General features: G+C 43.0%; 1 protein-coding gene across 1 annotated transcript in view; it reads right to left on the reverse strand.

Moving 5' to 3' along the window:
- ndufs4 (NADH:ubiquinone oxidoreductase subunit S4) overlaps positions 1 to 10,977 on the reverse strand; it is a 150,709-nt gene extending 139,732 nt beyond the window's left edge. Inside the window, exon 1 of the mRNA XM_078219423.1 lies at positions 10,864 to 10,977. Within this exon, the coding sequence (XP_078075549.1) occupies positions 10,864 to 10,943 (80 nt within the window). The 5' untranslated portion in view covers positions 10,944 to 10,977. The remainder of the gene's footprint in view (positions 1 to 10,863) is intronic.
- Positions 10,978 to 12,337: the final 1,360 nt, after the last annotated feature.

The raw sequence follows: 12,337 nt of genomic DNA on the forward strand, positions 1-12,337 counted from the left end.
AGCCAAACTTCCTCTTAGGCACCCCCAATTCTGTTGCCTTCTCTCATGCCCTCTCTGAGTTTATCTTGTTCAAAAGACCCACCTCTTGCTCTCAACCAGATTCGCACTTAACATAGACCACCCAACTTCCCTTCCTGACTCCCACATTGGCTGACATTGATTATGATTCTCTGTCCTTCTGCTTCAAAATCTGTCATCATCTTTCCCCTCAAAAAAAATCCTTGGCCCTATTGTCCTTGCAAGCTACTGTTCTATCTCCAATCTCTCTTTCTTCTCCAAAGTCTTTGAGCTTGTTAATATTATTGGGAAGAATAAAGTCATTTTTTAGACCCCAACAAAAACTCCACTCCTTCACACCAATTCCATCCCTCTCTCTAGTAGCTAAGGCTGAAACAGACTGTTCATTACCTTGGTGTCATGCTTGAGATGAGCGTTCATTCACTTACAAAGTACAGATGATCTTGTAAAAGCTAGATAAAAATATTTAAATTCTGAACAAATATCATATCTCTGTAACATACTACAATCACCAAGACAGCTACTTCCACATCACGAACACACCAATCTCAGCTGCTGCCTCAGCTCTGCTTCTCATCCATGCCATTGCTATCTCTAAACCCAATTGTTCTACGACACTCCTGGTTGGCTTCCCACTTTCTACCCCCTGTAAACTTAAGCTCATCCTAAACCCGCCTGTGTCTCAACTCACTCAAAATATCATTCACCTATTCACCCTTATGCTCGCTGACCTATACAAGCTCCTATTTAAACAACATGATTTTCAAATTCTCATCTTTGTTTTCAAATTCCTCCATACCTCTCCCTATTTCTTTAATCACCACCAACCCCACAACCCTCCGAGACATCTATGCCCATCTAATTCCAGCTTCTTGAAGATCCCCAATTTTAATTACTCCGAACACTGAAGGCCATGCCTTCAGCTGCCTAGGCCCCAAAATCTAGATTTCCGTCTCCAAAACTCTCCGCTTCTCTCCCTCACGTTCCTCCTTTAGTACGCTCCTTAAAACCTTGACTTCTTTACTGCCATGTCTCCCTCTGCCTCACCTCTTCTGCTTTACTTTCTTCACTGCTTTCATGTGGAAAATAATGGATAGCAAGACTTAGTGGGTGGGAAAGGAGCCAGCAACCACTGTAGGCTGCAAATGGGCCATGAATTGCAGAGAACATATAGCTCTCAGCAACTTCTTTTTCCTTCCCTCGATCACCCCTGCTCCTCCTAGGCCTTTCACCTGCATATCGCAAACCCTACCTCTTCACTGTCTACCTCCTCTGTTATTCCACCACCTCCTCACTCAAATAAATAACTTTGGAACTATTTGCTGAGCTCCTGTATCCTCCCCTCCCCATGTACCCATCTCATCTGTTAACTGGAATTCACATATACATTTGCAAGAATAAGAATTCTTTATGGGGACAGTGATTTACAAAACTCCCAAAAAGAAAGTAAAATTCAGCAAGAGAATCAAGTAGACATTGGTAAGGTAATTCCAATCTTTGAAGGTTAGAAATTGGACATTGCCCTTTTTAAAGTTGAGAACTTTGAAGTGGTATAGCCATGTTGTAGAAGACCAAAATAGAAGGCTAGATTAATTAAGAAAAAAAATTGGGTGACAGCAAGCTTGAAAATTGTAGAAATTAGTTAAAAAATTGAAGGAGGTAAGGTATTCCAAGTTCAGAGAACTTGGAATTCCTCCAGGTACCAAGCCCCAAGAGAGTGTTGGTGACCATGGATTTCCTTTGGATTGGCCCATGATTATGCTTAGCAAAGTACTGCAGTGATCTGCTGTTGCCTTCTGCAGTATAGCCTCTTCTGCTCTTACTGCCTGCCACCAGGCGTACACCCAGAATGATTTACAGGCTGTAAATTTACAATCAACCTGTTTGTCCACATTATGAATGCATCTTCCTTGGTAATCAAGTCCTGAAGTGGGACTTGAACCTGAAGCTTCTGGCCCAGAAGTAGGGACGCGAACAGTGCGTCACAAGACCTTCTTGCCGAGAAAGAATAAGACTATGAAATGAGTCTTCATTTCAATTCCTTCTTTCAGAGAGGCAAGAAGGAATTGTTACAGAATATTTGAAGCTCAAAATAAGCAAGAGGAAAGTTTAGAGAAGGAATGACTTGAACAGCATTGTTAAAATACAAATAAGGAAGACTGACAAGCTGAGGTTTATCTTCTACAAGTACAATTTATTTTCCATCCATAACAAAAAAGGTCATTAAATGCAAGGCTGGAGAGAGAACTACCATTGTAGGATGTCACATTCTAAGTTACGAGAGCACTGTGCTGAAGTAATAAATTTTCCTATAAAGTTAAAAACTTTTCAATCGTCCTTTTTTGATAGCATGTTAGCAATAAACATGCTACATAGTGTCAGAGTGCTTACCTTTGATGAGATGAAATAAAACTTCAAATATTCTTCTTATTGAATTATGATGCTAATGTTACCAAACATTGAAAACTCAGAAGTTCAGATATTTTCCCCCCAGTTTCCAAGCCAATATTCAAATTTCAGCAATTGTATTTAATACAAAATGATGAGCAGAACTGTGATTCAAATATTTAATCTGTGTTATTTGATATGAAAAACAGGTAGCTTAGTCAACACTTCGATTTCTAAAGCAAAGCTTATTCATATTTTTTCCCTGCATATAAAATGCCAGTGGATTCAGGGATGTGCCATAATATAACCAAAGCAAAAGGTTGTATCTATGTGGTTGCCTGCATTACAAATTATTTTAAAAGATGACACAAAACTATTCAGAGAAGCTATCAAAATATATGAGGTAACATTGTGCTGTCATCTGGCACTCATTAATTAAATGCTCAACATTTTTTTTAACTTTAACCCACATGACCTAGCACCCAAATCTGCGTGTGGTATACCAAGCATCACAATCATCATCACTAAAGAATCAGTGTTAGATAAACTAATGGGGCTAAAGGTAGACAAGTCTCCTGGCCTTGATGGAATGCACCCCAGGGTACTAAAAGAGATGGCGGGGGAAATAACAAATGCACTTGTGGTAATTTAGCAAAATTCGCTGGACTCCGGGGTGGTTCCAGCAGATTGGAAAACAGCAAATGTGACACCACTGTTTAAAAGATTAGGTAGACAAAAGGCGGGTAACTATAAGCCAGTTAGCTTAACTTCTGTAGTGGGGAAATTGCTTGAATCTATCATCAAGGAAGAAATAACAAGACATCTGGATAGAAATTGTCCCATTGGGAAGACACAGCATGGGTTCATGAAAGGCAGGTCATGTTTAACTACTTTAGTGAAATTCTTTGAGGGCATTACGAGCATGATGGACAATGCGGAACCGGTGGATGTGCTGTATCTGGATTTCCAGAAGGCATTTGACAAGGCGCCGCACAAAAGGCTGCTGCATGAGATAAAAGTGCACGACATTACGGATAATGTGTTGGCATGGACAGAGGATTGGTTAACTAACCGAAAGCAAAGAGTGAGGATAAATGGGTGTTTTTCTGGTTGGCAATCAGTGACTAGTGGTGTGCCTCAGGGATCAGTGTTGGGACTGCAACTGTTTACAATTTACATAGATGATTTGGAGTTGGGGACCAAGTATAGTGTGTCAAAGTTCACAGATGACACGAAGATGAGTGGTAGAGCAAAGTGTGCAGAGGACGCTGAAAGTATGCAAAGGGATATAGATAGTTTAAGTGAATGGGCGAGGGTCTGGCAGATGGAATACAATGTTGGTAAATGTGAGTCGTCCACTTTGATAGGAATAACAGCAAAATAGATTTTTATTTAAATAGTAAAAAAATTGCATCATGCTGCTGTGCTTGTGTACGAATCACAAAATGTTGGTTTGCAGGTGCAGCAGGTAACTAAGAAGACAAATGGAATTTTGTCCTTCATTGCTAGAGGGATGGAGTTTAAAAACAGCGAGATTATGTTGCAGCTGTATAAGGTGCTGGTCAGGTCATACCTGGAGTACTGTGTACAGTTTTAGTCTCCTTACTTGAGAAAGGATATAATGGCATTGGAGGGGGTGCAGAGAAGATTCACTAGGTTGATTTCAGAGTTGAGAGGGTTGGCTTATGAGGAGAGACTGAATAGACTCATTGGAATTTAGAAGAATGAGGTGGGATCTTATAGAAACATATAAAATTATGAAGGGAATAGATAAGATAGAAGCAGGCAGGTTGTTTCCACTGGTGGGTGAAACCAGAACTAGGGAGCATAGCCTCAAAATAAGGGGGAGCAGATTTAGGACTGAGTTGAGGAGGCACTTCTTCACCCAAAGGGTGAAATCTATGGAATTCCATGCCCAGTGAAGCAGTTGAGGCTACCTTATTGAATGTTTTTAAGGCAAAGAAAGATTGTTTTTATCAGTAAAAGAATTAAGGGTTATGGTGAGCAGGTGGGTAAGTGGAGCTGAGTCCACAAAAAGATCAGCCATGATCTTATTGATTGGCGGTGCAAACTCGAGGGGCCAGATGGCCTACTCCTGCTCCTAGTTCTTATGTTCTTAAACTTGCAAGTAACTTGTGTGAACTTATGCCCAGAGTTAAAATTAGTAGATGACAAGTACTTGTAAATTCCAAACAAATATCATTCTGTGTAGCATACTACAGGAAGATGCCCCATCATACCAAAAGTTCTCTTGGTTATTCAAATCTTCAGTTTACTTTTTCCAAAATATCCAACTTTTAAATTAAGGTCCTTGCTCGAGGTGCTTTTAATGATTGTAAAAATATACATCAGCCTATAATAAACAGTCCAGTGCAATGAACTGTTTATTATATGCAGCATTCCATCTTAGACAATTGTTCTTCACATGTATTTCAAAATTCCTTTTTTCAAAGTTTGGAAATACAAAGTTAGTAGCAATAAAATATGAGATTGTTAGAACAGTTCAGCTGCTGGCTGTGCACACTTTGTCAAGCAACAAAGGAACTCACCAGCTGTGTGCAAATATGCTTGCTTAGAAGTCCACTCGCCAGTTTAATATTCAAGGAGAGCAGGCAAGAGAGTCAAGCTCTAACATTAAAACATCAGACTGCAGTTATATAGCACTTGATATAGATTTAAATGGTAAGAAAGCAGGTCACTTCACATCACTTGGTACAGTCAAAAGAAACAGGTCACCAGCCTGAAGTGCATTAATATGAAGGTGATAACATAAAATCTGAAGCACCTGTACAGTTTAACTGCAATTTGAAGTACCCACTCGATTAGAAATGTTATCTATTCAGTTCATTAAAATTCCTCAAAGTGCTAGGAAATCCAGTTGAACTTATGTGCAAACAAGAAAGTTTTTAAAACTGCTGATTTTGGATAGAATAACCAAACAACAGCAGCAGTTTGGATTAAATGATTCCTTAACATAGCAAAACATCACAAGCCACTTCATAGAGTTATCAAACAAAATTTGACACCAAACCACACCAGAGATATTTAGATGATAAAAGGCACAAGAGTAAAGAGGTAATGATAGCTTTATACAAGGTCACTGTTAGATTACTGAAAGCAGCTTTGGATGCCAAAAAGGGACATCAACCTATTGAAACTATGTAGTGAAGATTCACCTACATAATATAAGGAACAAAAACCATAGCTTTGAGGAGAAACTTGATAGAACATAGAACATAGAAACCCTACAGTGCAGAAGGAGGCCATTCGGCCCATCGAGTCTGCACCGACCACAATCCCACCCAGGCCCTACCTCCACATATTTACCTGCTAATCCCTCTTAACCTACACATCCCAGGACACTAAGGGCAATTTTAGCATGGCCAATCAACCTAACCCACACATCTTTGGACTGTGGGAGGAAACCGGAGCACCCGGAGGAAACCCACGCAGACACGAGGAGAATGTGCAAACTGATGTACTGGGATGATTTCTGCTGAAATTCTATACTGTAGATATTGGTGTATACATGGACTTGTGAAATCTTGGAAAATACCTACACAAACTGCAGCTGACATTTAATGCCAAGAAGTGTGAAGAGATTCATTTTGGCAGGAAGAATGCAGAGAGATATTAAGTCAGAAGTGTACAGAGAGGGGGATATGCAGGTTAATGTGTATAAATACTTGAAGGTGACAGGACATATTAAGAGAGCAGTAAGAAAAGCTCAAGGGATCTATGGTTTTATTAATAGGCATGATGTGGAGGTGCCGGCATTGGATTGGATGGGCACAATAAGAGGTCTCACAACACCAGGTTAAAGTCCAACAGATTTATTTGGAATTACAAGCTTTTGGAGTGCTGCTCCATCACCTGATGAAGGAGCAGCACTCCGAAAGTTCATAATTCATTAATAGGGAAGTTATGCTGAACCTGAATAAAGCACTAGTTAGGTCACAACTAGAATATTGCGTCCAGTTCTGGTCACCACACTTTAAAAAGGATGTGAGGATCCTTTAGAAGGCGCAAAAGAGATACTACAATAGTTCCAGGCTTGAGGGATTTTTACCACAAGGTTAGGTTGGAGAGGCTAGGGCTGTTCCCCTTGGAGCAAGAGATGAGAAATCTGGAAAAACTTTCTTTGTGCAGCAAGTAATAATGAATTGGAACTGTCTGCCTGAAGGTTGTGGAAGGAAATTGGATAAGCACTTGAGCAGAATAAATTTAGTGCTACTGGGGAAAGGAACTGATGGAACTGCTCAACAGAAAGCCAGCATGGACATGATGGGCTGAGTGGTCTAATTCTCTGCCATAATGACTCTATGACTGAGCATGTCAATAGCATTGGGGTGATGGGTGAATAGGACTTGGTGAGAGTTAGGATATGCCAGCAGTGTTTTGCATGAGCTCATGTATAGAGGGTGCAGGATAGTAACCTACTCGGAGACCTTTGCAGGTTTGATGGCAGGTCATTTATCAGAAATGTTAACTTTGCTCTTTTCTACTGCTGACTTGCTGAATATTTCTAGTATACACAGTATTTTGCTTGGTCATTGGAACAGTCAAATTTCAAGGTAGCAAAGACATGCATGGTGTTTTTAGCAGTGAATGAGTGGAGATGAGTCAAAGCTGTTAACCATATATTAGGAGGAGAGGCTGTACTTGATCTGATACTGACCAAAGAACCTGGACAGGTGTCAGATCTCTCAGTGGGAGAGCATCTTGGGGATAGCGATCATAACTCTATCTCCTTTAGGCTTGCATTGGAAAAAGAGAGGATCAGGCAAGCTAGGAAAGTGTTTATATGGAGTAAGGGGAAATATGAAGACATTAGGCAGTAAATTAGAGGAGTAAATTGGAAGGAGGTATTCTCGGGGAAATGTATAGAAGAGAGGTGGCAGTTTTTCAAGGAATGTCTGTCTGGAGTTCTACAGAACAACGTTCCGAGCAGACAGGGAGGTGTTGGTCGGTTAAAGGAACCGTGGTGCACGAAAGCTGTGCGGGACCTAGTCGAGAAGAAAAGGAAAGTGTACAAAAGGCTCAGAGAGCTTGGCGAAGATAGGGATTTAGAAGAGTATACGGCTTGTAGGAAGGGACTAAAGGGGGAAATTAGGAGAGCCAGAAGAGGTCACGAGAAGGCCCTGGCAGGTAGGATTAAGGAGAACCCTAAAGCGTTCTATAAATATGTGAAGAGTAAAAGGATGAGACGTGATGGAATAGGGCCTATAAAAGGTGAAGGCGGGAAAGTCTGTACGGAACCAGTAGAAATGGCAGAGGTTTTTTGCCTCGGTTTTCACAGAGGAGAAGGACCTGGGTGGATGTACTGCGGGCGTGCGGTGGACTGAAAGGATTGAGTATGTGGACTTTAAGAAAGAGGTTGTGCTGGAATCTTTGAATGGCATCAAGATAGATAAGTCGCCGGGTCCGGATGGGGTGTACCCCAGGTTACTGTGGAAGGCGAGGGAAGAGATTGCAGAGCCTCTGGCGATGATCTTTGCGTCATCGATGGAGACGGGAGAGGTGCCGGAGGATTGCGGATGTGGTTCCTATTTTCAAGAAGGGGAATAGGGATAGCCCAGGTAATTACCGACCGGTGAGTCTAACATCAGTGGTTGGTAAACTGATGGAGAAGATCCTGAGGGACAGGATATATGAGCATTTAGAGAGGTTTAGTATGCTCAAGAATACTCAGCATGGCTTTGCCAAGGGCAGATCGTGCCTTACGAGCCTGGTGGAGTTCTTCGAAAATGTGACTAAACACATTGACGAAGGGAAGGCGGTAGATGTGGTTTATATGGATTTTAGCAAGGCGTTCGATAAGGTCCCCCATGCAAGGCTTCTAGAAAAAGTGAGAGGGCATGGGATCCAAGGGGCTGCTGCCCGGTGGATCCAGAACTGGCTTGCCCAAAGGAGGCAGAGAGTGGGTATAGATGGGTCTTTTTCTAAATGGAGGTCAGTCACCAGTGGTGTGCCCCAGGGATCTGTTCTGGGACCCTTGCTGTTTGTCATTTTCATAAATGACCTGGATGAGGAAGCGGAGGGATGGGTTGGTAAGTTTGCCAATGACACGAAGGTTGGTGGGGTTGTGGATAGTCTGGAGGGATGTCAGAAGTTACAGAGGGACATAGATAGGATGCAAGACTGGGCGGACAAGTGGCAGATGGACTTCAACCCAGATAAATGCGTCGTGGTCCATTTTGGGAGGTCAAATGGAATGAAGGAGTGCAATATAATGGGAAAGACTCTTAGTACTGTAGAGGATCAGAAGGACCTTGGGGTCCGGGTCCATAGGACTCTAAAATCGGCCCCACAGATGGAGGAGGTGGTTAAGAAGGTGTATGGTGTGCTGACCTTTATCAATCGAGGAATTGAGTTTAGGAGTCCGGGGATAATGATGCAGCTATATAAGACCCTCGTCAGACCCCACTTGGAGTACTGTGCTCAGTTCTGGTCACCTCACTATAGGAAGGATGTGGAAAAGATTGAAAGGGTGCAGAGGAGATTTACAAGGATGTTGCCTGGATTGAGTGGCATGCCTTATGAGGATAGGCTGAGGGAGCTCGGTCTTTTCTCCTTGGAGAGACGAAGGATGAGAGGAGACCTAATAAAGGTGTATAAGATGTTGAGAGGCATAGATCGGGTGGACTCTCAGAGGCTTTTTCCCAGGGTGGAAATGTCTGCTACGAGAGGACACAGGTCTAGGGTGCTGGGGGGTAGGTCCAGGGGAGATGTTAGGGGTAAGTTTTTCACACAGAAGGTGGTGGGCGAGTGGAATCGGCTGCCGTCAGTGGTGGTGGAAGCGAACTCAATAGGGTCTTTTAAGAGACTCCTGGATGAGTACCTGGAGCTTAATAGGATGGAGGGTTATAGGTAGGTCTAGAAGGTAGGGATGTGTTCGGCACAACTTGTGGGCCGAAGGGCCTGTTTGTGCTGTAGTTTTTCTATGTTTCTATATGGATGTGCGGCACGGTAGCACAGTGGTTAGCACTGCTGCTTCACAGCTCCAGGGTCCCGGGTTCGATTCCTGGCTCGGGTCACTGTCTGTGTGGAATTTGCACATTCTCCTCATGTCTGTGTGGGTTTCCTCCGGGTGCTCCGGTTTCCTCCCACAGTCAAAAAGATGTGCGGGTTAGGTTGATTGGCCAGGTTAAAAATTGCCCCTTAGAGTCCTGATGTGTAGGTTAGTGGGATTAGTGGGTAAATATGTGGGGGTAGGGCCTGAGTGGGATTGTGGTCGGTGCAGACTCGATGGGCCGAATGGCCTCCTTCTGCACTGTAGGGTTTCTATTCTTCTTCTATATATGTTTATCATTGCTTTTTCAACTGCCAAACAAAAGAAGCCCCCTTCTCTTAAGATGCATTTTTCAATTGAACAGCTTTGATCCCTTATTTAAGGAAAAATATACTGGCTTTGAAGGCAGTCCAGAGAAGGTTCACCTGGTTGAATCCAGGTATGGAGGCATTCTTATGAGAGGTTGAGCCTGTACTCATTGGATTTTGAAGAATGAGAGCCGACCTTACTGAGACATAGGATTCTCAGGAGTCTTGACAGGGTAGATGCTGAGAGATTGATTCCCCTTGTGGGAGAATCTTTCGCCAGAGGGCATAATCTCAGTAAGAGGTCACCCATTTAAGACAGATGAGGAGGAATTTCTTCTGAGGGTAGTGAATCTATGGAATTCTTTACTGCAGAGGGCTGTAGAGGCTGGGTCATTAAATATGTTCAAGGCTGAGATAGACAGATTTTTAATCAGTAAGGGAATCAAGGGTTATGGGAATAAGACAGGAAAGTGGAATTGAGGGTTAGCACATCAGATCAGTCATGATCTCGTTGAATGGCAGAGCAGACTCAATGCACCGAATGGTCTACTTCTGTTTCTACATCTTATGGTCTTGCAACATACCTTGTTAACATATGATCAAAAGCATTGACCCCAATATTTAATGTCGCTGTGTGGCAAATTTTGCTTCATAAAGGCACTATGTAAACACAAGTATTTTCTTTTTGTTTTTGACACACGTCCCTGCGATGGATTTTTCTTTAAATCTCCACACTGAGAACAAAATGCTTGGTGATCTAAGTTTTCCGTTTCAGTCCCCTCTGATTAAGTGCCGATTCTTCCATCGGCCAAGTAAATAAACGGTAAAGGACCTCATTATAAATTTCCCCATATTGTCAGGGTCACTCACACCTAACGTTACTGGTTTGCCCGGGGGGAATTCGCCGCTGGGAGCAGCAGACAGGCCACCTTCCCGCCGGTAAATTTACCGACAGCAACAGGGCACTGAATATAATGTTTAAAATACTTCTCCAACAGAGGAAGCTCCTGTCCTTCATGTGTGAATTTAGACCCGGGTAAAATGGCATCACCATCAAACTATGAGCCGGGTTCAGTTTTTAAACGCCACGGTGTTGGAAGCCCGGTAATAATGGGTGTCGGACGGGCGGCCTTTTACCTGCTCGGACTCGGTAAACACCGAGGGAGAACTCGGAGGAGACGAAGCTGATGGGGAGCCGCTGACATTGAGGCCGCCATCTTGGACTCTACTCTACGGCGAGCGTCGAGGTTCCTCATTGTCTCATCAGCGTCAACCCTCCCTCCAGCGCGACCGCAACTCGAAATCCTACCAACCCAGCCACTGCGCTGCCATTCTCCAACAATGCGAGTGATCCCGACCTTCTGGCTAAGATCAAGTCCAAGATCAGGTGCACTGCTTTTCCTTGTCAGCTTGGATCTTGTATCTCTCTCTTGTGAGGACAATGAATTGGATTCAATTTGAATTGATTTTTGCAGCAAGCAATCAGATGGATTAAGGGATTGCACTGTCCACTCTGCGCATTTGCTTCAGTTTATTTATTAGTGTCACAATTAGGCTTATATTAACACTGCAATGAAGTTACTGCGAAAATCCCCTAGTCGCCACACTCTGGCGCCTCTTCGGGTCAATGCACCTAACCAGCACGTCTTTCAGCCTATGGGAGGAAACCCACGCAGACGTGGAGAGAACCTGCAAACTCCACACAATCACCCAAGGCTGGAATCAAACCCAGGTCCCTGGCATTGTGAGGCAGCAATGCTAACCACTGTGCCGCCCCTTGTAACTTTAAGAAAGGAATAAAATATATTTTTAAAAAACGTACCATGACCGATTGAATGCAGTTAGCGCATAATTTAGCTTACAAAAGGAATGCATCACAAATAGTCTGCTTTTCAGCTGAACCACTGAATCTTTTTTTTACAATAATTTGCTCAGGATCTAACAAAGGAGGTACTTATGAGGTGTAAGTACCTCAGACTTATTGTAATGAGAAAAAAAAGGTAGTCAATTTGTGCAAAGCAAGATCCCAGAAATAAATGAGTGACCACATACACTTATATTTGTCTTATTGGATGAGGGATGCATGTCGGCCAGGACAGCAAGGAATCACGGCATATTTATAGCACAGAAGGAGGCCCCTTAGCTGATCGAGTCTGTGCCATCCAGAAAAGGGGTACCAGTGCTTCCCAAACTTTTTTCTGGTGTGACACCATTTTAATCTCTTAGATTTGTTGTGATCCCAGGTTGAAAGTTTGGGGTTGGGGAGGGGGACGCAGGAGTGGCCTTCAGTTGTAGAGCAGAAATGGTGGGGATTCCTAACTCCACAAGCCTATCAGGCAATAGGTTCACACATCCCCACCAGCATCCCCGCTCCCCCATTCCCTAGCTTCCTCTGTTCCAAACAAAACAACCACAGCCTATCCAATTATTTTCTCATACATAAAATTCTCCATTCCTAGCAACATCTTGTGAATATTTTCTAATATAATCACAGACTTCCTGTAATGTGACCAGCACTTCAGGAATAACCTTCCTGCTCTTTTTTTCGCTCCCTTGGCTGATAAAAGAAACCACCTTGTATGCCTTCTTAGCCACCTTATCTAGCTGATGC

Source organism: Mustelus asterias, chromosome 1, assembly GCF_964213995.1.
Source record: "Mustelus asterias chromosome 1, sMusAst1.hap1.1, whole genome shotgun sequence".
Taxonomy (NCBI): domain Eukaryota; kingdom Metazoa; phylum Chordata; class Chondrichthyes; order Carcharhiniformes; family Triakidae; genus Mustelus; species Mustelus asterias.